This window comes from Amphiura filiformis, chromosome 11 (genome assembly GCF_039555335.1).
Source record: "Amphiura filiformis chromosome 11, Afil_fr2py, whole genome shotgun sequence".
NCBI lineage: Eukaryota > Metazoa > Echinodermata > Ophiuroidea > Amphilepidida > Amphiuridae > Amphiura > Amphiura filiformis.
Window position 1 is genome coordinate 9,608,514 of NC_092638.1, and position 27,253 is coordinate 9,635,766.

Consider the following 27,253-nt stretch of genomic DNA (forward strand, 5'->3'; position numbering starts at 1 on the left):
TGAATATCAATCGTGCATAGCACATTTACGTGTATCGATCCCGTGTATTCATTTCAGTGTCTCTGGTTGTATAATGTAATTATTAACCGGGCGATGTCGGTGTGTGGCTTTAAGTCTTCTTTCTTCTTCTGACGTCACACCACTATCAATCAGATGCCTGATGCAGTCCGTGAGGATCAGCCAAGCACGAAAAAGTTTCTTGTTTAGCGTAGCTAGCATTCTTATAAGTATTTTTGCCGTAGGCCTATAATCATAATACAAGCCTGCCTCAAGGGTAACGTGCGAGTAGGATGATTTCTTTGATATTCTTCTTGATTTGATTAATAATATACCCATTTCTTTTCTTTTAATACCTTTACATCATAGGCCTATAACTTGTATTAGTGAAAATATAGTCTAAAACAAAATGAGATTTCCCTCCACCTTTTCTTTTTCAAAGAAAGTTTTCAAGCTGATATTTTTGTTGCCATGTTTAAAAATTTAATACAGAATACCTGTGTGATGGTTGATGCAGGCTCTGATATCAACTACGGGGACAATTAACTGTAATGGCATGAGCCGGAAATATATCAATTGTGTGAAGAATATACTTTGTGGGAACAAGTTAAATTTAATGTACTATATGATTCTGATTTACAAAGTATTGGTTAGTACTTTTGTGGTTTTTTCCAATTGGCGTTAAACATGTTTAATACACGCCTGCATTTGTAATGTGTGTTGGGGAGTAAACAAAATATTCTGTTGGTGTGGCCTGAACTAAAGGTCTGTAGTGCGAATCTGTCTATTTATCCAGCGTTTAGAGAATGTGTATACTCAACCGTTGCTGTCAAAAGACCTTTGATTCTGAATACTTGTCGGAGTGTTTAATGACATTGTACCATATATGCCTACTGCGGATGCGGTGGCATAGCAAAATTCTCCACTGGCATATATAGAACATCATTAACAAACTTTAGTACTTCTCGGACCTAAAGATTATAAGAGATTATACACTTGGATGATGTTGCATTCATACTTGCATCTTCCAGCATCTACTGCGACCTCGCCCGAAGGTAGCCTTTCGAATATGCCTCTCGTGTGGCGTGTGTAAATAAACGAATTAGTATGAAGCATGCACGCAAGGTTAACATCGTCACACGTCTGCGCATGTCCGTAGGTGCTAGGCCAAGTATAAACTTTCATTTAACATTCTAACCAAGCACATGCACCTCAAATCTAACCTTCTACCTCTCTTCCGCCAAACATAGTCCAAGGGTCCCTTAAACCATGGAAGAAATTCGAAAGAGATGCTTAAACGTACTATTTTTTCTGAGCATTCCAGGCAGTGGGAAATCTACGGTAACACTTAATACGTATAAATTGAAGCTGATAATTTATGCAGTGAAAAAATTAATAAAATGGAACTATCTGAACTGGATTGTGTAATTCTACCATTTTCAGTCTCCTCGTCCTCGCCCTGTCTTTGAAATATGACCCTATATTCGACGCAATCTTGAATATTGCCAATGGCTTGAATTTGTAGTAACATCTTGAATGCGTTATAGACCCAAAGAGGAGGTTACAAAAATTAATTTGGTAGAGTCCACTGGTCATGGTAAAATAATACTCATATTGGCTATTCTCACAATGATTTAAGTTTAGTTTAACTTACCTACAACATCTACAAAATACGATATTGCATTATAAGTCAAGATGTCAAAGGTTACTTTAATGCAAGGCATTCCAGGCAGTGGTAAGTCTACGTTAGTTTAATGCTAGGCATTCCAGGCAGTGGTAAGTCTACGTTAGTTTAATGCTAGGCATTCCAGACAGTGGTAAGTCTACGTTAGACAGTAGTAAGTCTGTGTTAGTTTAATGCAAGGCATTCCAGGCAGTGGTAAGTCTACGTTAGTTTAATGCTAGGCATTCCAGGCAGTGGTAAGTCTGTGTTAGTTTAATGCTTGGCAATCCAGACAGTGGTAAGTCTACGTTAGTTTAATGCTTGGCATTCCAGGAAGTGGTAAGTCTACGTTAGTTTAATGCTTGGCATTCCAGGCAGTGGTAAGTCTACGTTAGATTAATGCAAGGCATTCCAGACAGTGGTAAGTCTACGTTAGTTTAATGCAAGGTATTCCAGGCAGTGGTAAGTCTACGTTAGGTTAATGCTTGGCATTCCAGGCAGTGGTAAGTCTAAGTTAGTTTAATGCAAGGCATTCCAGGCAGTGGTAAGTCTACGTTAGTTTAATGCTAGGCATTCCAGGCAGAGGTAAGTCTACGTTAATGCTAGGCATTCCAGGCAGTGGTAAGTCTACGTTAGGTTAATGCTTGGCATTCCAGGCAGTGGTAAGTCTGCGTTAGGTTAATGCTTGGCATTCTAGGCAGTGGTAAGTCTACGTTAGTTTAATGCTAGGCATTCCAGGCAGTGGTAAGTCTGCGTTAGGATAATGCTTGGCATTCCAGACAGTGGTAAGTCTACGTTAGGTTAATGCTTGGCATTCCAAGCAGTGGTAAGTCTAAGTTAGTTTAATGCAAGGCATTCCAGGCAGTGGTAAGTCTACGTTAGTTTAATGCAAGGCATTCCAGGCAGTGGTAAGTCTACGTTAGTTTAATGCAAGGCATTCCAGGCAGTGGTAAGTCTGCGTTAGGTTAATGCTTGGCATTCCAGGCAGTGGTAAGTCTACATTAGTTTAATGCAAGGCATTCCAGGTAGTGGTAAGTCTACGTTAGGATAATGCAAGGCATTCCAGGCAGTGGTAAGTCTACGTTAGGTTAATGCTTGGCATTCCAGGCAGTGGTAAGTCTAAGTTAGTTTAATGCAAGGCATTCCAGGCAGTGGTAAGTCTACGTTAGTTTAATACTAGGCATTCCAGATAGTGGTAAGTCTACGTTAGTATAATGCTAGGCATCCCATGCAAGGTATACTATACTATATAGGTATTCCAATCCAGGCAGTGGTAAGTCTACGTAAATTATTACTTGCAACGACTCGTTATACCTAAAGCAGTAGATGTGGCATTGATGAACTACCGTACTTGCTATCAGCAGTAGATGTGGCATTGATGAACTACTTGCTATCAGCAGTAGATGTGGCATTGATAAACTGCTTGCTATCAGCAATAGATATATCATTGTTGAACTACTTGCTATCAGTAGTAGATGTGGCATTGATGAACTACTTGCTATCAGCAGTAGATGTGGCATTGATGAACTACTTGCTGTCGGCAGTAAATAGGGCATTGATGATCTAATTGCTATCGGCAGTAGATGGATGGGGCAGTGATGAATTACTTGCTATCAGCAGTAGATGTTGCATTGATGAACTACTTGCTATCAGCAGTAGATGTAGCATCGATGAACTACTCGCTATCAGCAGTAAATAGGGCATTGATGAAATCCTTGCTATTAGCAGTAGATGGGGCATTGATGAACTACTTGCTGTCAGCAGTAGATGTGGCATTGACGAACTACTCGCTATCAGCAGTAGATGTGGCATTGATGAACTACTTGCTATCACTATCAGCAGTAGATGTGGCATTGAAGAACTATCCGGTATCAGCAATATATGTGGCATTGACGAACTATCCGATATCAGCAGTAGATGTGACATTGATGAACTACTCGCTATCAGCAGTAGATGTGGCATTGATGTACTATCCGATATCATCAGTAGATGTGGCATTGAAGAACTATCCGATATCAGTAGCAGATATGGCATTGATGAACTACTTGCTATCAGCAGTAGGTTTTAGGGCATTGATGAACTATTTTTGCTCTCAGCAGTAGATGGGGCATTGATGAACTACTTGCTATCAGCAGTAGATGTAGCATTGATGAACTACTGGCTATCAGCTGCAGATATGGTATTGATGAATTACTTGCTATCAACAGTAGATGTGGCATTGATGAACTACTTGCTATCAGCAGTACATGTGACATTGATGAACTACTTGCTATCAGCAGTAGATGTGGCATTGATGAATTACTTGCTATCAGCTGCAGATATGGTATTGATGAACTACTTGCTATCAGCAGTAGATGTGGCATTGATGAACTCCTTGCTATCAGCAGTATAGATGTGGCATTGATGAACTATCCGATATCAGTAGTAGATGTGGCATTGAAGAACTATCCGATATCAGCGGTAGATGTGGTATTGATGAACTACTTGCTATCAGCAGTAGATGTGGCATTGATGAATTACTTGCTATCAGCTGCAGATATGGTATTGATGAATTACTTGCTATCAGCAGTAGATGTGGCATTGACGAACTACTTGCTATCTGCAGTAGATGTGGCAGTGATGAACTACTTGTTATCAGCAGTAAATACGGCATTGATGAAATACTTGCTATCAGCAGTAGATGGGGCATTGATGAACTACTTGTTATCAGCAGTAGATGTAGCATTGATGAACTATCCGATATCATCAGTAGATGTGGCATTGAAGAACTATCCGATATCAGCAGTAGATGTGGTAGGCCTATTGATGAACCACTTGCTCTCAGCAGTAGATGGGGCATTGATGAACTACTTGCTATCAGCAGTAGATGTGGCATTGATGAACTATCCGATATCAGCAGTAGATGTGGCATTGAAAATCTATCCGATATCAGCAGTAGATGTCGCATTGATGGACTACTTGCTATCAGCAGTAGATATGGCATTGATGAACTACTTGCTATCAGCAGTAGATGTGGCATTGATGAACTACTTGCTCTCAGCAGTAGATGTGGCATTGATCATGTTGATGAACTACTTGCTATCAGTAGTAGATATGGCATTGATGAACTACTTGCTATCAGCAGTAGGTTTTAGGGCATTGATGAACTATTTTTGCTCTCAGCAGTAGATGGGGCATTGATGAACTACTTGCTATCAGCAGTAGATGTGGCATTGATGGACTACTTACTATCAGCAGTAGATGTGGCATTGATGAACTACTTGCTATCAGCAGTAGATGTGGCATTGATGAACTACTGGCTATCAGCTGCAAACAGGGCACTGTTAAACTACTTGCTATCAGCAGTAGATATGGCATTGATGAACTACTTGCTATCAGTAGTAGATATGGCATTGATGAACTACTTGCTATCAGCAGTAGACGTGGCATTGATGAACTACTTGCTATCAGCAGTAGATGGGGCATTGGTGAACTACTTGCTATCAGCAGTAGATGGGGAATTGATGAACTACTTGCTATCAGCATTAGATGTGTCATTGATGAACTACTTACTCTCAGCAGTAGATGGATGAGGCAGTGCTGAATTACTTGCTATCAGCAGTAAATAAGGCATTGATGAACTACTTGCTATCAGCAGTAGATGGGGTATTGATGAACTACTTGCTCAAAGCAGTACGTGTGGCATTGATGAACTACTTGCTATCAGCAGTAGATGTGGCATTGATGAACTACTTACTCTCAGCAGTAGATGGACGAAGCAGTGATGAATTACTTGCTATCAGCAGTAAATGGGGTATTGGTGTACTACTTGCTACTCAGCAGTAGATAGATGGAGCAGTGATGAATTACTTGCTCTCCGCAGGAGATGGGGTATTGATGAACTACTGGCTATCAGCAGTAGATGTGGCATTGATGAACTACTTGCTATCAGCAGTAGATGTGGCATTGATGAACTACTGGCTATCAGCTGTAAACAGGGCACTGATAAACTACTTGCTATCAGCAGTAGATATGGCATTGATGAACTACTTGCAATCAGTAGTAGATATGGCATTGATGAACTACTTGCTATCAGCAGTAGACGTGGCATTGATGAACTACTTGCTATCAGCAGTAGATGGGGCATTGATGAACTACTTGCTATCAGCAGTAGATGGGGCATTGATGAACTACTTGCTATCAGCAGTAGATGGGGAATTGATGAACTACTTGCTATCAGCATTAGATGTGGCATTGATGAACTACTTACTCTCAGCAGTAGATGGATGAGGCAGTGCTGAATTACTTGCTATCAGCAGTAAATAAGGCATTGATGAACTACTTGCTATCAGCAGTAGATGGGGTATTGATGAACTACTTGCTCAAAGCAGTACGTGTGGCATTGATGAACTACTTGCTATCAGCAGTAGATGTGGCATTGATGAACTACTTACTCTCAGCAGTAGATGGACGAAGCAGCGATGAATTACTTGCTATTAGCAGTAAATGGGATATTGATGAACTACTTGCTACTCAGCAGTAGATAGATGGAGCAGTGATGAATTACTTGCTCTCCGCAGTAGATGGGGTATTGATGAACTACTGGCTATCAGCAGTAAATGTGGCATTGATGAAACACTTGCTATCAGCAGTAGATGGGGTATTGATGAACTACTTGCTACTCAGCAGTAGATAGATGGAGCAGTGATGAATTACTTGCTCTCAGCAGTAGATGGGGTATTGATGAACTACTGGCTATCAGCATGCAGTAAATAGGGCATTGATGAAATACTTGCTATCAGCAGTAGATGGGGTATTAATGAACTACTTGCTACTCGTCAGCAGTAGATAGATGGAGCAGTGATGAATTACTTGCTCGCAGCAGCAGATGGGGCATTGATGAACTACTTGCTATCAGCAGTAGGGCCTAGATGTGACATTGAAGAACTATCCGATATCAGCAGTAGATGTGGCATTGATGAACTACTTGCTATCAGTATAGTAGCAGATGCACGTGCGAACATTTTGAAATTTTAATGCTTAAAGGAGTATTTCGTGATCTTAGCAGCCTCTTTTTATGACATTTTTCAGTAGATATCCACGAAAAAAGATTATTCCCAAAATTTCAGTTGATTCCGATTTTATCATTATGTAGCCAGAGGTATCCAATGATATAAAAGTCTCAACTTTTTTTGAGAAAAGTAGGGGGATGATGCTGTGGATCACGATCTGGGGCAAATTAGAACATTATTGTGACCTAAAATCGGGTTAAGGATACGATACATGATTTACCGACAAGTGACTCATTTCGGAATGCGATCATGAATTTTGAAGAAAAAAAAGTTTCCACAGGCTTCGTTGGGACTCGAACCAGAGATTCTAGACTTCCTTCGATTACGCATCTAGCGCTTTACCGGTACCGCTCGGCCACCGTGGAAGTTGAGCGGATGAGTGTAATGATAAAAGATAAATCTCATAATGCCATCTTTAGCCTTTTGTTTACTAAAAAAGACGCGTTTTGTAAAGATAGATTAGCCGTTTTATGCATAAATAGCACGAACATTTGGTAAAGGTTTCAAACAAATAATAAAGACACTGATGTGATGATGAAATTGCGTAAGTCGGGGAATTATCTGCGTCGCAATGTTTTGTTTTGGTTTTAGGAATTTGCATATAAAATTTACGACTTCATGACATTATCATTCGAAATCAACAAAAGATATTTCCACAATATATGTCCTCATTCTTTCTCTAGAATGTTTTGTACATGTATGTGAAATAGCTTCAACAATGGCTCGCTGCATAGTGGTAAAAATAGCCTTGACCTAAAAAAGGGCGAGAGGTACCATATTTACGGACTCAGGCTAAATTTAAAATTGATATAACATAGGGCCAGCACTTTGTCTCGTTTTTTGCAGGTTTACATGGTCCAATAATCACAAGATGACTGACATGTGGTAACAAAGGAAGCAGTCACTGCAATTTGATTATGTCCCATATGATTGGCCATTCAAGACACCCCTGTGAATATACTATAGCGGCCTTTTCAAAATATAATACCTGTTTGCTTGACTGCATTGACAATTCCGGGAACAATACACACAGTATATGCATTGGACAACAATAAGCATGATAAGTGATGATGTGACCTCTAGATTTATACATCGTTCGTCTCGCACACTGCCAACATTTGATTGAATGGACTGTTGGCTACTGCGCCGTGATTACGGTGAAGGACACCGGTTCAAATCATTTGTTTGGAGCCAATCGATAAAAGCATGCAGGGCCTCTATACCCATGTACAGTTTATCCCTTACATAACCTATGTCTTGAATAAGCTGGCAAAGTTATGTAATAATCGGATTAATACTATATAGCAGTATAGGTAAAAACAAGTTTTGAATAATCCGCGCTACAAAGTCCCATGCAGTGATCCCAGCGAAAGTGAAAAAAAATCAAATTGTTACGTTTATAAATTTTTTTAATGAAAAACAAATGGCAAAAAAACAAAACAGGAAAACGACAGTATTGACGAAGTTGAAGCCCCATTCAAATACATGTAGCTAATTTATATACTGTCAGTACCGGTATATAAATTACAGACTCACGTAAATGCATTATTTTTTGTCCTAGACACACGGCTTTCGGCTGAACCACTGCACTGGCAAGCTATGTTAGCACATCTATGACAGACAATGACGAAAGGTACAAAATCAGCCATACGCCTTTAGATAGCAGAAGACACCAAATTGGTGTTTTATGACCTTTGACATTCTTTTGTGGCGAGTGACATGGTCTTTCAATTCACGCCGAGTGTCCTTGACAGGTTTGACTATGCTTGTGTGGTCATGAAAGAATTCAAAAGATAACCTCTGTCCCAATAATCACAAGCAATTGTCTGAAACTGCTCCTCGGATCATAAGAACTCAGTCCTCAAATGATAGTCATAATAATGTCCAAAATATAAAAATTACTGACTATCATTGAAGACTGAGTTCCGCAATATCCAAAATCTGAATTTTGATGATTTTTACGATCGTCGGGATGAAAAAAAAATCAAAAAAAATCACTGAATGGGCCTTTAGTTCCCTCCTCTCCTTCCCCTGGCAATATAAATCAAAGAAAAATAAATAAAACAAGAAAAGGAAAAAAAAAAAGACAAAGAAAATTAACCAAATTAAGGGATCTGGAATGAGCGTTTTGAGCGTTTCGATAGTATTTTTCTGGGACACGAGAGCACATCAGACATATCGAATTGCATTATGAATACGAAGAATGTCTTTCTGATATCAAATAATTTCATTGTTTGAAATTCACGATATAATACAAATTTTATGACAAATAATTAAAATTTGATATTTTTCACATTTTTGATATATAACAGTCCTCGAAGTAAATGATATATTCTTAAACAGTCCCTGGCATACCATACATGTATAGGCTTATGTATAGTAAATTTGTCTGCTTTATCTGTTTTGTGCTGTTTAAGCAAATAGTTAAACATAATTTCCATAAAAATGCTTTTACTGTCAGATATGTCCCCTTTTAATTTTGAGCAGAACAAGTGAGGTAAAGCAAAGAAAATTGGAATTTACTACTACTAGCGCCAATGAATGTTATATGATTGTAAAACGGTACAATCCTCTGGGTGTGTGGGGGTGTGTGCGTATGTGTGTCCTGCACGCGTATTTTTTTCTGCAACTATAACTGGGGACGCAATACGATACCGGTATGTTATAAGAATCAAACTTACAAGAAAGATGGCTCTTGTCAAATCCTACAATTCTGTCAGAGAAAATATGTATATTTGCATTAAATTTTTAATTAATTGACATAATTGATTAATTAATAAATATTTTATTTAATGATTTACCATAATTCCAAACATGTCAAACAATATGTCAAATTAAAGCTAATGAAATGCTTTATATATTGGTCAGAGCACATTTTGCAGAATGCATTTAGTATTTTAGTTACATGATTCCAAACATTCTATTCCAATTTTTTTTTTACACGCATAGGAGCTGTACTTTTAATCAATAATTTCACTCCATTGTCAAAGTACTGTGCTCTCTGTTGGATCATGGAGTGACCAGGTCCTAGAGTGTGATGGTTTTGTAGCAGATGACAGTCCCGGGATGACAGTGCTCATTCAAGCCTGTCAAGGTCAGTTAGTAGCCACTTGCTGAATGGATGGCCATTATCAGCTATCAAAGAGATGCCTTGTGCAGCTGCCAATCACAGTAGAGGTTTGATAACATTTTGTTAAAACCCAAATGTGATATAAGGACAAAGCTGTGCATGTTGGTACTTAATTGTTTGGATTCTTATGTTGAAATTCCCTTGTATTAGTATTTTTATGTGTAGTGTATATTGTTCATAAATTATATAGCTTTTAAATTTTGGGCATTTTTGCTCTGTTGCACTGTACCATTATGGAATTAGAGCAAATCAATTACCGACACAAGCAGGTATACAGTGTATTATTTTATTTTTATTTCGTATCTCAGGAGCACAGCTCACTTGGTAAGGCATCAGAATTTGGTACACGAGCGCTTCGAATTTTAAATCGGAAGGTGGTGAGCTCGAGCCTCATCACGGTCACATTAATTTTATAAACCAAATATTGTTCGAACTTTTCATATTTGTTTTTCTTTTATTGTTTCTTTTCTTTGACTTTTTTTTTCTTGTTTTATTTATTTTTTTCTTGAGATTTCTTTGATTCATATTGCCAGGGTAAGGAGAGGAGGGTACTAACGGCCCATTCAGTGATCGTAAAAATCATCAAAATTCAGATTTTGTACTCAGTCTTCAATGATATAGTCAGTAATAATCTTTTGGTCATTATATGACTATCATCATTTGACGACTGAGTTCTTATGATACATCATCCGAAGAGCAGTTTCAGACAATTGCTTGGGATTGGTGGGGCAGAGGTTATCTTTTGAATTCTTTCATGACCACTGAAGCAGAGTCAAACCTGTCAAGGACACTCGGCGTGAATTGAACTGCCATGTCACTCGCAACAAAAGAATTTCAAAGGTCATAAAACATCAATTTGGTATCTTCTGCTAGTGGTTCAGCCGAAAGCCGAGTAGGCCTATTTAAGACAAAAATAATGCATTTACGTGAATCTGTAATTTATATACTGACAATAGGCCTATATATAAATTAGCTGGGGCTTCAACTTCGTCGATACTGCCGTTTTCTTGGGTTTTTTGCCCATTTTTTTCATTAAAAAAATTGATAAAAGTAACAATTTGATTTTTTTTCACTTTCGCTGGGATCACTGAATGGGGCTTTGCAACGCGATATAGGCCTATTCAAACCTTGTATTCATCTACTGTTATAGCATTAATCCGATTATTACACAACTTTGCCAGCGTATTCAAGACATCCAATGCAAATAATCACCTAGATTATGACGTATCATACTGTAAATATGGCGGAGTACTCAAATTCATTCAACAAAACCATGATTACAAGCTATTGCAATCTACCGCGACAGCTCGTCACACACACATAACAAATGCACTATACGATCAAATAGGTTGACGACAACGTTTGATTAAATGCACTGCATTGCGCCATGATTACGGTGAAGGACACCGGTTCACTGAAATCCTTTGTATGGAGCCAATCAATAATTTCACGCACATCCTCTATTATTGCCCAATTATTGCCCGGGATGATTGCACACTGTAAAAGAGCTATTGTTATAATGTTTGATGAAATCGTGTTTAACTATTTGCTTAAGAACGTCACAATACAGATAAAGCAGATAGATTTACTACATGTGGTACATGTATATACATATAGGGAATGTGTGTGAGGATTACCTAATTATAATAAAAAAAAAAAAAAAAATGAATTCACGCCCCTTTCAAATGTGAAGCCAAAGTGCAGGCCCTATGAAACGTTTGTTTTTTGATCGATTACAAAAATTAATTTTTGTCGTATAAAGAAATTGTATCTGGTGTGAATTACACTACAGTCTTTATTCCTAGGGCTCTTTGACTTCTTCAAATAATGATAGAATGAATCCCCTGGCCCTCTATAATTACGCACAAAAGATCGAGTCCCCTTAAAGAAAGATTCACACTACAACTTTATTCTAATTTCCTCTTCCGCTTCCTTTTATAATTGTTTTTAATATTTTTTAATAGGCCTATTACTTTTTTCCTCTCAACCCGCAGATCGTGGCAAAAGCACCAAAATTACGTAAATTTCTACTTTTGCGGCAATTTTGCGCAAAATTGGTCGATTTTCCCCCCTGAAATTCACTTTGCTCTCCCCTCCGAAAAAAATTCCTGGTGCCGCCATCGCCACTGAGTGTGGTCCAAAAAACAACTTACCCAATTTCAGAGGTCGATTTCTCATTGGGCCAAATTGAAAAGTCTTTTCAATAATAATTCTGAAATATCATCTTTCACATTTTTTGGGGCTAAAAAATGACCAAATGGCGCTATAGTTGTAAGGCAAAGGGTAAAAATTAATTTTGTCCACGAGTAAGCTTATATGGATTGTGTCATCAGTAAAGTACCGGGGTAGGCCTACTTGCAAACTTTGCGTGAATCAAAAACGATTTTCACAAACTCATCTCACAAACGCAAAATCGGAATCAACTGAAAATTTTCGGAATATAGGCCTAAGCTTTTTTCGTGGATATTTTATACTGAAACATTTCATAAAAAGAGAATGCTAGGATCATGAAATATACTAAATATTGTATGGTGCTAGGTGATGGAAATTCACTAATGCCCGCTAATAGTACGTTTATTATCAATCCTGTTGCATATTTCTGCTTATTTTAGGTAGGCCCGAGGCTACCCCGGCCGCTTAATTTCTTTCTGCAACCATAATGGGCCGCAATATATCACTAACCGCATAGTCCGAGGCAAGGTTCATTATTGTCAGGGTTAGGGGTTAGGGTTAGGGTCTTATGGTTATGGTTAGGGTTATGGTTAGGGTTAGGGTTAGGGTTATAGGGTTAGGGTTAGGGTTAGGGATTAGGGTTAGGGTTAGGATTATATTCGTATTTATTAGTACTAATATACTAGTAATAGTATATTGTGTGTTCATGCACTTTATTCCGCAATCAATAAGTATCATAAACAAACAGCTTTCTGGCACAACGAATCATAGCACAGTCGTGTAGGCATTAGACTATGGATACATAGGTTGTGGGTTCGAACCCCAGGTAAACCTTTGTAGAATTTTAATTCTATCGATTTTATTTTATTTTAGTAAGTAAGAGGAAATAATAATGGTAATAAACTCGTGTTATATCTAGCCTCATAGGCCTATAATTACATGTATGTACTACGTGTTATCGCATTGCGGCCCATTATGGTTGCAGAAAGAAATAACGCACCCCGGCCCGTGCCAAAAATCGCCCATACACGTCGCCCTGCCATCAATTGCTTCCCTCTTTTGGCTGGCGTAAAAATTCTTCCCCCTATGAACATAATTAGGCCTATTCACTCTTTACTCTTAGAAAAAAGGTGCAACTTAATTGGAACCTTTTTTGTCTATATAGCACCTTAATGCAATGCTAAGGTTCTATAAAGAACCTTTAAAATTTCTATGAAGAACCTTAAAGATTTAAATAGGCAAAGGGACTTTAATTAATTAATTCAAGAAATCAGCCTTGGCTAAAGAATCATTTTTTCTAGACCCAGCTTCAAGCGTGCAGGTTCTACAAAGAAAGAACTTTTTGGTCGCTCTACAGAGAATGGAGAACCGACGGGTTCTTTTTTAGAACAAAAACAGGTTCTTTCTTAAACCAAGAAAATGTTTTTGCAGAACCATAAAGCTTGAAGACTTAAACCGGAACAAAAAAGGTTCTAATAAATAAGTCAAGTTGCACTCCCCCCCCCCTTTGAATTGTAGGATACAGCCCAGTGGATGTAGCATAGCTGTAGCAGAGACTGTAGCACCCCTTTGACTTGCCCAAATGTCTTGCCTTGTCATTTAATTTTTTTTATCAAAGACTCCTTGCTTGGGCTCATCCAAGAGCTTCCAAGCTAATCTGGCCCCTAAAAAGTTTAAATTGCATGACCTTGACCTGGTTTCATAAGCTCAAATTAATTTTAGGGGGCGCTATTACATTACCATTGTTGTTATTTTTTTGATCACACCACTTTCGACCCGACCTTACGTACGGGTCGCTTTAACGGTGAGTCTCTTTCGCAGTCTGAAATATTGGGCTACAATGAACGTAAACTTCATTACTTTTATCTGCAGACGAGCTTTTACACGTGAAGCATGCGTAAAATCCTAGCAACGATATCGTCATAATTCCTTTACATATTCCTGAATTCTGGAGAATTTACTGCAAGCGAATTGTTATTTCCTGTATGAATCACAGTATTTGTCTGGAACGAAACATAAGGAAAATAATTCTATTAAATTCTCTTCTTATGTGTGTGTGACATCCAGTGACGGTGAGTCGATAAATGGCGTAAATAATAGATTGTATATTTATGTTTCAAGCAAACCAACGTCAACAACACACACATCATGCACACACGTATTAATGCACTCACAACACAATCACTCATTCATTATAAATTGGAATTTGTAAGCACATATTATGCAGTTTGATATGCCCTAGTCACGATTATCGCACTTTCAGTTTCCCACGCGTTTGAACGGGAATTGGATTGCCTACTTTTTCGATGTCTAGTGAGCAAATTTTTCAATATTTTGAGAAAATGATGTCAAATTTTCTATTCTGTATTGTTTGGTAATAATGTCTTTTGCCAATAGTATGTTTAAAGTTGTAATTTTGTGTTTTTGATCATAAAGATCGGATATTTTCGTTCGATTCGAATTCTGAACCCTTCGCAAGGGAGCCGATTTCGCAGAACTTTGACGATAATTTTGCCTTTTGGACACTAAAATGCTTTCGATCCTTAATTTTGTTTCAACCGAGTCTTCAATTAGCAAGCACAATAGTACGGTTGGTACCACTTTTATCTACATTGACGAAATTTTAAAGATTTTTTTTCAAGTTTTTAACGGTATAAGCGTTAAGTGTGTATTTCCCATTGACATCCAAAATGGGAAATACGAGTCTGATGGACATAGGAACGGCGTCCATGAGACTCAGCGAGTCTAATATGCCCTCAATATCTGTACAATGGGTGCAGTGAGTGGGTAATTATCTAGTGTAGCTTGTAGGTTCATGATTGTATGTTTTTTAAATAATTTTGGCCAAGTTTCAACATTGTCATGCATGCATGATTTTTTAACATTTAGCACTCACTCATACGCCCAATAACTAGATGTGTATTAATATTGTATTTATCTAGTCCGAGGTGCTCTGACGATAACACTCCGATCTACGTATTAGGGCAGGGGACAACGGAACCGCTACGTGAACGAGCTATTTTTGTAATATTTATCATGATTAAAATAGATTCATTGTAGAACTGTCCCAACACGCTCCTTGTGTTGCTACCCGTACCCGTGAAGTAGTTCCAGTAACTATAATATTTTGCAGTAAACTTTGACGAGGGCGTAATACTGTGATGTTGAAAGTCATAGGCAGGCGGTACTATAGGCATGTAGGTCACGCGACATGTGACGTACGAGGATGGCGAAAATACAAGGCTGACAGGCAGTGACAGTCACATTCAAAATATACGGTTAGCAGTTATAAATTGAAAAACAACATACTTACAGTGGGGTACTTTGTCGAACCCCAACGGTTTTAGAGTTAGATAATTTTGCTTTGACACCACATAACAAATTTAGAATAATGTTGTAAAGTGAAGATATCATGACTCATGATTATGTGTTAAAATCCAATGCCATGGCGACTAGAGTTGGGCGACTAAGTCGCCAATAGTCGTTAGTCGCGACTATTACTGATAGTCGTGACTACGACTATTGAAAACCAAAAGTCGACTAATGCAAGTATATTTTTGTGTTACAAAATTACTGTTAAAGTGCCAGTTATTCGCACCAAAACCAACCAAATACTAACATATAAACTGCAAAAAATGTTAAAAAATGTTAGTCATTGTCTTACCAATAGTAACACTAACCAACAAGTAATCATACAGTCCATAAATCATCATTAAATTGGTGTTATTGACTTGTTGTCAAACTACTTTCCCACAAGATAAAAGCCGTCAAAAAACTCAAATTACTTTGAACTGTCGAACATCTCATTATGATTATAATTTATGCAGCGATAACAGGTGTAGCAGCGTCATAGCGTGCATGTACAGACCCAGGTTGGGTGTTTGTACCAACTACTGAAGGTATGAGATTATTTTAACTTTGGAAAGAAACAGCAAGAACTTCCGATGGAGTGTTTTCCAAGAGGGAAAATTTAGGAAAATATTATTAGATTAGAAGTACTTTTCACGTAATTTCAAAAAGCTATGCTTATTGTGGTAACAGAATATTTAGAAAGCAACAGGAAAATAAACAAATTAGCTGACAAACAGTCGTAATGTTGCAATGCCACCCCTGTAGCGACAAATGCAGTAGTCTAGATGAGGTCAGGTGACGTAGGTCGGAGGTGAAAGTTAATCGTACATGCACGATGCAACACGTTCATGAGCATACCATGGAAAATATGCACTGCCGTACCGGCATGTTTACATATTTTCATGCACAGCAAAACATGGAAACGGAGGAAGATCGCTATTGGAATATTGAAGGTTTAAGAAATTATATGAAGTTTCTTGTGCTGTTGCTGGAAAGTGGCAAGTGAATTTAATTGAACAGAAAAGTTAGGCCTATATTACAGCATTTTACAGTCAAATATTTGCATCGCAAACGTGCAATACAGTGTACCGGTAGCAATTTGTATCGCAACAGCGCTGGTTTGTGTAGCAAACTGTGATGCGATGCCGGCAATCACGGGTCCTGTAATCATGCATTATAAATACTAAATTGCCACCAATCTTTCACCCGATTTTTCAGTCCAATATTAACCACAGATAGTCGCGACTATATAGTCGTAGTCACGACTATTTGCTGTCGACTAGGAAAAAAGTGATAGTCGCCTAACTCTAATGGCGACGTCAAAAATGGCGATACCTGGTCATAGTAGGCTACACTATTTTTCGCTCACCTGGAACGTTTTCACTAGCGACCGTCTTCAGCAGATGGTGATGCTGTGATGATATCTTGTCCACAGACGGAGTCAGAGTCGGGATATCTCTCACTGATGACGTCATACATTGTATGATATGATTGACAGGATGACGTCATAGTAAAAAAAATATGATGAATATGGGAGCAAAAGGAGTATTCCCGTAGAGTTGTGGAAGCAATACACAAACTGACAGAGGACTCAGAAACCAAGACTGAATCGTGATTTTGTGACAAAGGTCTAGAAATAAATCCTATCTGGGATAACTTGCTGATGCCCAGGGTGGTGGCGCTACATCGTAACATCTAGATGACATATACATCATCCTGTCAATCATATTATGATGTCATCGGTGAGAGATATCCCGACTGTAGACAAGATATCATCACAGCATCACCATCTGCTGAAGACGCTAGTCGAACTAGTGAAAACTTTCCAGGTGAGCGAAAAATAGTGTAGTGTTTTAAAAGTTAAACTCTTTAATCATTTTATCTACCACTATGTACATGAATATCCACTCGTATAAATTTATTTTAAAGATGTCTTATTTTTCTTTTTTTCTTCAGATCTCATCATTTCAGCAAACCTAAACATGGTTATCTTGTTAGAATTCATCAGTTTGAACTCTTGACTGTCTCCATGTTACAATCTCCTGGAGGCACTGGGTGCTGCTGTAAGCGCTCCTTTCAATTGCATGCATGACTTCATGTGTGGTTCCCATCGGAGGGCCTATGAGTGCCCTGGAAGAAGGCAGTGCTAATGATGCAGGAGTTACAGAGACATACGAGGATGCGCCACTTCCACCAAGTAACGGACCCATTTTAAGATTCTTGTGTCCCAGAGATGTGGCAGAAGTTAAGAAGTTATGCGCCGAGTGGTTTCCTGTCGAGTAAGTGCATTTAAAAAATATGTCTACAGGCTATTTCAGTTGAAATTCATACAGCCCAAAAGGAAGACATTTAAAATCTCCCAAACAGTCGGGTGTAGATTTCAAATGGAGTCGCCCATTTAGGTATGTCTGGTTCCATACATGGTAAGCAACTGTACGAATAATTCCGTGTGAATTGAGACGTCAGAGCAGGTCAAAGTACTATTTTAGCTTACGTTACGTATCCTACTATCACTCAAACAAGGAAATCTCTTCACGAATTCACTCACTTTGCGATCCTACATCATCAGTTGAAACAAACATGTCTAAGTTTCCAAAAACAACTTTGTCATTCCTCAAAACTACAAGTAACTTCATTAATAAAAAATTGAAATCCTACTATTACCCGTTATTGAAAATTTTGTTCGATTTATGTCAACCAAAAGAACGCACAAGTCGAGTTCAGTTGACCAAAATGGTAGCTCCTGCCTCCTGTCCTGGTCACCTCAGGTATGACGTCACTATCAAGCTGCTTATTAAATATTCATGAAACCGACCACGTGGTCACAATCAGGTGGATCGGATTGGTTGAAATCGACGCCACATGTTTGACCTTACAGAGGTCAGAGATATGCATATTCATGTATGAATGGCTGCTGGCTGAACAGCGATGCGGATATAGTATTCATCACCGGGACTGAGAAATGTGACATTTTCGATGTTTGTACCGTGGAATTTCAGACACAGAGACTCCGCGGAGATTTCTACAAATTCGTCCAAATGTAACCAAAGTGTTGGGGATCGCATTTTTAGCTATCACTAAATGTTTCGGAATTGAGGTCGGCTAAAATGTAGACCATTTCAGGGACTGCAATTGGTGTAGATGTCACATTTTGAACAGTGGGCGATAAAAGTGACCAATTTGGCTTTCAGCACAAGTGTTTGGCCTTACTCTAGGTACCATTTATGTAACCCCATTTGAAATTCACACTCCCTCACTGTGGGGAAGAAAAAGGTCACCACCATGTAGTCCGAATAATCAGTCCCAGAACAAAATATTAATTTCTGACATGATCGTGTTCTGGGTCTAAACTGTTGGACAAAATTGGACAAAAGAAGCACATGGTTCTACTTGACCGCTTTTAAATCCCTATTCATGTTACATGAATCACGCTATTGTGGACCATCCTTCTGATACTTTTGTGTTTGGTCAAGCGGAACGGTCTTTTGTCTACCTCTCTGTTTGTAAACGGACAAGGAGGTCAAAATTGTCATCCTCGCCGAATAGGAAAGACAGTGTAATAGTACGGTACTAACCACCATGGTGTATGGATTTCAACTGGTATACCTGGCTTGTGCACAAGTATAACCCTATAACCCTAACCCTAATTATAAACCTAACCCAACGCTAGACCTAACCTTAACCCTAAAACACAGGGTGCATGCAGGGTATACCAGAATTATACCAGAAAGTGTAACATGTGATGATCAATTGAAGAAATCTTAATGATTGAAAGACAAAGTATTTTGATTACTGTCTTGGAACCTCATATGGCCATGATAGGACAAAGCATGTATCAATGGTGATGATTGATGATATTTGTTTTTTTTTGAATGCGTACCTTCAGAGCATGGCCCGTTGATTAAAAATCGTGCAGACCAAAACCAATTTAGAACACTGAACCTAGATTGTTCTTGGTAAATGACTTGTACCCACTCACTAAAATTCAGCTTAATTAAGACACTTTACCTTGTACCTTGTAGAAAATATCCCTGTAGACCTCCTCATGGAAGTGTAACACAGGGCTGACTAGAGTAGGATGTTAATGCTTGCATCCAGGGGTAGCATTTGATTAAGGCCCGAAAGTCGAGGGTTGTTTTCCTGTGTTTTCACTCCCGAGCTTGTAGAAAATCCAAATACATGGGGTGAAAATTAAATCTCGGGGGTGACAAATATTTTGCAGTGTAGTCAGGGGTAGGAGTAAGGTCCAAAAGTAGAGGGTCAGAGTTCACCCCCGAGCTTGCACATATTCCCAATATAGAGGGTGAAAAATTAATATTTTTTAAATTTAGGGGGTCATTCACCCCCGATCAGGGGTTAACGCTACCCCTGCTTGCATCTGGTTGTCAGTGAGGTTGGCTTTACTTCCAAAATAGCTTGCTTGAATGTCTCGTCTTTGTAATGCCAACAGTTAACCATGACAATCATGTCTGTATAAAATTAATCAATTATGTATGATCTCTACTAACAGGTACCCAGACTCCTGGTACAAGGACATCACCAGCGACTCTCGGTTCTATTCTTTAGCAGCAGTTGTAGAAAACAAAATTGTAGGATTAATAGTAGCCGAAGTGAAAACAAGAATACGATGTCATAGGGAGGTAAGATTACAAGATGTATTTGCCCTCAGGCCTCAAAATAAGCCAGAATTTCTGAGGGCCATTTGGACCCTTGACCTTAAATGTTTGAAGGCCCTCACAAATTTTTGTAGGCCCGAATTTGGGAAACACACAATATGGGCTATTTTATGTGAAAAAACAACTGTTAAATTACAATTACTCTTTAACATCATAAAGTTCTACCAAATATCATTTAAGATTTAAGTAAATGGCTCAAAATAAGCTAAGGTGTCATAAAAGTGTAACACACAATTATTTTTCCAGCTCTTTTCTTTTGGTCTCCAACCAGGTTTAAATTATAGTATGCACATATATCGTTCATAATACACTAAAAGAAAGATAAGTTATAGACCATTTACTTCACAAATTTAATTTTCTAGCCCTTGCGTGACGTTATATTTGACAGACACAATTTTGATGATTTTCTGCAATCAAATAAAAATTTATAAAGTATTACATAAGGTATTTTGTGGTTATTTAGGTGTAGGACCTACAGCAACTGATTGTGGAAAAAAATGTGTCCAAATATTACAATAAGGAGGATAAATTGTTACAAATAAAATATGTGTGTCTGTCAAGCCATAACATACGCAAGATGTCTGTCAAATGTAACATACAGAATAATAATTTGGCAAAAACAGTAGTTCAAGATGGGAAATTGAATAAAGATCACATGCAGTTTATAAATCACATGTTTTAAAACACTTTTATAAACTCTAAACTATCATCATAATGTGAACATCAAGTGATTTTTAATTTTTTTAAATGTATTGCGTATGTTACTTTTGACAGACACATACAAATCTTGCGTATGTTACTTGCGTACAAATGTTTGACAGACAACACTTAACAATGGATTGTGTCATCAAAAAGCTTCTCCTCACAAAGTGATAGTGCCACAAAGCTAGGTGGAGCTAAATGCTATGTCATGTAGCATAATTAGCTGTATCACCCTAGTTTAGCAGGAATTACAGCACCGTCTTGTATATGTTACTATTTGACAGACATTTCAAGAAAAATTTTAAAATTGTTATATGTTCAAAAAAGATGGCAGCCACTTACAAATTGATTATAATATGGAGAAATGAAGTTATTTACAATAGATTTACCCTTTAGTTTATGCTTCAAGTCTTTGTTTATAAAAAACTGAAGGACTTCAAAATCAAACAAAAGTTTGACAGACAATAGTAACATACGCAAGGCAAACTTTTAAATCCTTTTTTTGATCTGTTAACTTATAATTCATAATGCCTCTTTCTGTTTTTTTGATTGGTTTACTGCACCATTTTGGGAAACAGGTCACATGAATTTCTATAAGGATCCATAAAAAAAATTAAAAGCTGTTGAAAAAAAGGCGTCTCTTGGCATGTTACAAATAAAAGTGTAAAAATGGGCATTTTACAGCTATTTTTTATTTTTTTTTATTATTTAGAGTGAAAGGATTTTACTTAAATTGTGTATGCTATGTCTTTACTACCTAAACTTGCCACTAAACTAGCAAATATTCCATTTCTATAATTATTATTTTAAAAAAAAAGATGTCAAAATATATGGCTATAATATGACACCTTAGCATATTTTGAGCCAAATAAGAATGTTTTTGGCCTTGAATTTGTTTCAATTCTCCTGAAATGTGAATTTTGCAGTAAGCTTATTACTGTAAGTGATCAAAATTGCCACAAATTTTGCGGGCCATTTTGGCCTGCCGGATGTATTTTTTGCGGGCCCTCGCTGATTTTTTTGGGCCGAGGGCAGGGCCCTCCTTAGTTTGCCCTGTGCTTCATAAGGACCGTCGATGTTAGGATTAAAAAAAATCAATATATCGGTCTCTCAATATCGATAAAAATCGATATATTGACTTTCCTCCCAATTTATGTGATCTAAAACTAAATGCTTCAAAAAGTAGAATATGGAATATTTAAACTTCCAACTGCTGTAAAGTAAAACAACAGTTATTGATTCCAGAGATTTTGACATTTCAAAATGTGCCTGTTCTGGTGTAACAGCGGTGGCGAATACTCATACTGCATATGCCCGATTTTTTAATACTTTTTTTCATTATCGGCAACTTTGATGTGTCGATTTTCTTCAGAAAGTGATATCGGCGATATTAATTTTATTGGATAATCAATTTATTGATTTTTATCGATATATATCGACGGTCCTTAGTGCTTCACCTGTCAATGCAATAACCGGAATCTTTTCCTAGTCCCCTGAAATATGTGATTTGTTAATTGTATTTGGTCATGTATTAAAGACTTCGGGACATATGAAAGATCCAAGCTGCTGTGCTCAGTACTGTCAATTTAATGTCACTGCTACGATTTTTTTCTTTCGCCACCGCTGCACATGTTAGGATAATTTCAGCATATTGGCAAATGCTGCTTTTCAAATCACTCTGACTGACATGATGATACCTCTGCAATGACACTGGTGCAATTACATTTCTGAATTAAAGTTAGAATAACATTGCATGTATGTGATTAAAGTGGTAGAGAGTGAATTCCTTGAGCTTTTACTTCTTAGTTCAGATTTAAGGGATCTAGAATGAACGTTTATGGCGTTTCGACAGTATTTTTTGTGAGTCATGAGAGCACCTCAGGCGTATCGAATTGCATTCTGAATACTGAAGCATGTCTTTCTGATATCAAATAATTTTCATTTTTTGAAATTCACGATATAATACAAATTTTATGACAAATTATTAAAATTTGATATTTTTCAAATTTTGATATATAACAGTCCTCAAGTAAATTTTATAAATCTAATGATATATTCTTAAAGTATGTATGTACCTGGGAGGAAAAGCCGACGATCAATTGAAAATTTTGACCTTTTATATATTGAAGATATTGATTTTTTTCCCCAAAAGACCTAATTTTTTGTGTGTTTTGGGGAAAAATTCATATCTTCAATACGATAGGTCAAAATTTTCGATTGATCGTCCGCTTTTCATCCCACCTACATACACTCATATCAGATATGGTCGCATGTCATGAATTGGTCATCTTTTGTGTAACATATTGTTTTATGATAAAAATATCACCAATCTTGATTCACTTCAACACAACTTTTAATGAATACATTTTAGACCATTAAAAGTATACATTTCTGGAAAGCTTATATTACAAGGATGCCAAATCAACAAAGTATAATATCATAATACAGGGTGGGTAAGAAATATACAGGGTGGAACATCAACAAAATTAGCATCTTTCGTGTCATGGTAAACCCCATAGTTTCTTTTTCTGAAAGCTATGTAGCTCAAAATAAATATGGATTCAGAAAGACATTGCATGGGCCCTTCCAACAAATTAGGAAGAAAGAGTTTGGTATCCCTTACGTTAAACATACAGGGTGGTCAAAAATTGAAAAATAATTTTACAATTTGTATGACATTATCAATCAAAACTTTTTTCCTCCATGTCTGGCACTAAAACTAATAGCATAATTGAATTCCTCATCAAATTTCCTTAAAAATATGTGTACTTTTGAATAAGCAGGGTGACTCGGGCAAGAGATAGGCCATTTAGAAATGTCGGAGCATTACGTATACACTTTGTACAGTAACATATAGGGAAAACTGTCTTAATTAGTATTTAATTAGGCAATTAATTAGTTACATCTTTTGTTACAGTTGATCTACTATGAGGTAGATTAACAATCTAGGATGATAAATGTGCAATTTGGTGTCCATGCTAGTTGTACTTTTTAAGATACAAAGGTTTGAAGTTTGCCATATTTTCACAATTTTGTGTACAACCCTATGGGGCTCACCCGTCCCGGCTCACCCGCCCCAGCTCCTCCATTGACACATCTTACATATTGAAGTATAAATCTCAAAGTAGTTGTCTAATTGACTTGGGGTTTTTTGCATTTGACAAAGAACATAATTATCTACAAAATGACACCAAACTTTCTAAAATAGGTATCATACTTTTAGAATAAACTAAACTTGAAGTGGGAAGAAAGCATTTTCATGTTACGGCTCCTCCATTTTTGGGTGACCTATTTGTGACATGCGACCATTTATAAAGTTTATTTCGAGTACTGTTAAATATCAAAAATATCAATTTTTAATGATTTGCCATAAAATGTGTATTACATTGCGAATTTCAAAAAATCAAAATTATTTGATATCAGAAGGACATTCTTTGTATTCAGAATGCAATTCGATATGTCTGATGTGCTCTAATGTCCCACAATAAATACTGTCCAAACGCTCATACCCCTTCCCTTAAAGTAAAATCTGTACATCAAAATGATCAAAGGTTACACCAAATTTAATAATGAAAAACAATTCCACCCTGTAAAACATCCTTATCTTTGTACTACATGTAATCCAATAATTTCTCCCATTTACCTGCTATTACAGCTTTTAATATGAAATTATGTTGGGGACTCCTTGAATTGTTTATCAGTCTGGTGTTTGTTTAGGGACAGAACTATTTAGATTTGTGTAGCAGGGACTGCCTTTTGAGAGGAGAGAATGACCACAGGTGCAAACAGCTCTTCTATAAGCTCTTCTTGAAGAGACAAGAAAAGCATTCTACAGCACTCAAACTCATTTTCAAAAGTTGAGGAAATATGAGTTCTCTGTAAAGACTGGCATGTAGACTACATATTTGATGTGATGATAATGCTATAAAAATGAATCTGTACCTCATCATAAATGAATCTCACTAACATTGATTTGGAGACATTACCAATTCAACTTATTCTGTACAATAAATTGTATTTTATTGTTTTTAGCAATACTATAAAAATGACAAATACCTATGGAACTCAAACGTAAGCCCAGTCAGTTGTGAATGGAGTTTTTAATTAGTGAAGTAACACTCTGAAATTGGCACATCAGCAGGGTTAGCATTAAGGATTGAAAGTCGGGTGTAATTTTCACCCCTGAACTCTCATGCAAACCAAATATGGTGGGTGAAAATGAAATTTTGGAGGTGAAAAATATTTTTAAGATGGACTGACCAATTTTTTTATCATTTATATAATTGCTAGTCTGCTACTACATGTGTAAGTGAATGAACAGATTTTGCCAATCACCCAGACTTTATCTCACAATGTTGCACATATTTCGGGAGTGAAAATTCATCCCGGAACTAACTGCAGGTACAAAATTCATGAGTGAAAAAGCATGAAAATGTGATTTTGGTGAGTGATTCACTTCCAAACCTGAGTTAACGCCATCCCTGCACATCAGATGAAATTAAAACTGAATTTTGATAATGCTCATTGCTCAACAAATGACTTTTGCTTGATCACAAAACTAACTTTAATACCTCATTATTTTGTATTTCCGTTGCAGGATTTTAACATCTTATCTGCCACATTCCCAAGTTCAACTCAAGTTGCTTACATCCTCAGTTTAGGTGTAGTGCAAGAACATAGAAGAAAAGGAATAGGTGAGTAAATGTGGTGTTTGTTGATTTTGTCTCTCCTGTATGTCCTGTATCATGTATAGGTACAAAATGTACATGTATTGATGTCTTAGCCATGGTGACAAAGGGCAAGCTATCTGACTAGATACAGATTACAGAATCTGTTGGGGGATACCAGCAATGATTTACAACCATATGTTATTGCCTCGCTAGCTATGGATTGTTGGTCCTGGAGAAATTTGTATGTAGTCCCCTGCTCCCCAGTCGAATGAAATGAATGTCTTGGTATAAGTTGGTCTGAATACTGTACAACCACAGGAAATTCCTGTAGGTCCTGTATCACTTATTGATATTTTGGTGGGTTAAAGCATGTCTCATTACTGTATGACCACTGTGAGTTCCTGTACAATGGATCATGTATTTTTAAAATTGATGTTTTTGTGTCAGTTGGTGTCATAACTGTACGTCCAGTGGAAGTACATTTGTAAACTTTTGAAGCCAACCATGGTGAACCTGTCACATTGTTTGTTTTGAAGGTCAAATACTGAGTTCAAAGGTTACTTGAGATCAAGTTGTTTTAAAAGAGGCTGAAAATGTTTAATTGGTTTTTAAATCCAACTATTATGAATCTGTTCTGTTTATTGGACTCTATACTAGTATGTATAACCTCCTTTGGATCTTGTCATCATGTTTATTTGTGGGGTGTGGGATGGAATGTTGTTTACAATATATTTCTAAAGATAATGTCTCCGACTAGTAGTGAAATCATTGTGACATGTCACTCAGATAGCAACTACATGTAGCACTACTTGTGGGTAAATAGTATGATGCTATATCTATACAGGCCATAGAAATAAAGGGGGAGAAACCAGGTGCTCTATTACCACTCTGTCTAAAGCATTGTCAGCCATTTAGGAAAACTTGGGGACACTTGGGTCCATGCTGACAGCATACCGAATTATAAAGAAATACAAATGGCTTTGCAGGTCAAGTGTTGAGCTTAAAATCTAATGATAAATATAAACACTGTGTAACGCCAATGATGCAAACAGTACATAGCACAATTTTAAGTGTTTCAAATTAAATATGGTCTAAGAGTGATTAGATCAGCTCGCAATAAGCGAGAATTACTCGGTTTTTGTTACCGTGCGAGTCAATAAAGTTCTGACTTAACGCCTGCGTAAATTCACAAAAGCGTGCATCACCCACGCAATACACAAAGCGCAGCTCACGTAGGGTCTGCACCCAGCTGTGTATACATAATTCTATATCAATCCACGATGTTATGATTCTCGCCTATACACATGTACAACTACAAGCTGATCAGAGAGATAGATACATTTTGTAATAATTCCAATACCGGTAATGTAAAAATCTTGAATTTAATATATTTTTGGGTGTTCTTGGTTTGTCAAATCACTGATAAGCCCTTTATTGCTGTTGAGTTGAACCGTATGAAACTTGATGACAGAGCTTGTGTAAAGAAATGAAAGTGCCACTTTTAAAATACTTGAATGGCCATAAATAGATTCAATTCAATACCATTTTACTTAAAAATACAAATAGACTTAGGATTGACAAGTGTTTTTCAAAGTGTGATCAGTTGTTGTATTTTTATCTTTATCTGAATGATAAAGCATTTCCACTTTGCTGTTTGTTTGTTTTTACTTGTTAAAAGGCTTCTAGCTGGTTCAGGAAGAAAACCAGCGCCTAACTTGATAATAATAGTATAATAGCTAATTACCCATAGTATCCACTTAAAGGCTAAATAATAGCTTTGACAGAACTCTGTTATAAGTAAAAGCTATGGTGAACTTGAAGGTGGTCAGATTTTGTCATAT

At 37.2% G+C, this 27,253-nt stretch overlaps 1 protein-coding gene across 1 annotated transcript in view; it reads left to right on the plus strand.

The window, feature by feature from the left end:
• Positions 1-13,938: 13,938 nt before the first annotated feature.
• LOC140164328 (N-alpha-acetyltransferase 60-like) overlaps positions 13,939-27,253 on the plus strand; it is a 38,152-nt gene continuing 24,837 nt past the window's right edge. The window contains exons 1-4 of the mRNA XM_072187604.1: positions 13,939-14,085; positions 17,321-17,643; positions 19,875-20,004; positions 25,340-25,436. Of these exons, the coding sequence (XP_072043705.1) occupies positions 17,453-17,643; positions 19,875-20,004; positions 25,340-25,436 (418 nt within the window). The 5' untranslated portion in view covers positions 13,939-14,085; positions 17,321-17,452. The remainder of the gene's footprint in view (positions 14,086-17,320; positions 17,644-19,874; positions 20,005-25,339; positions 25,437-27,253) is intronic.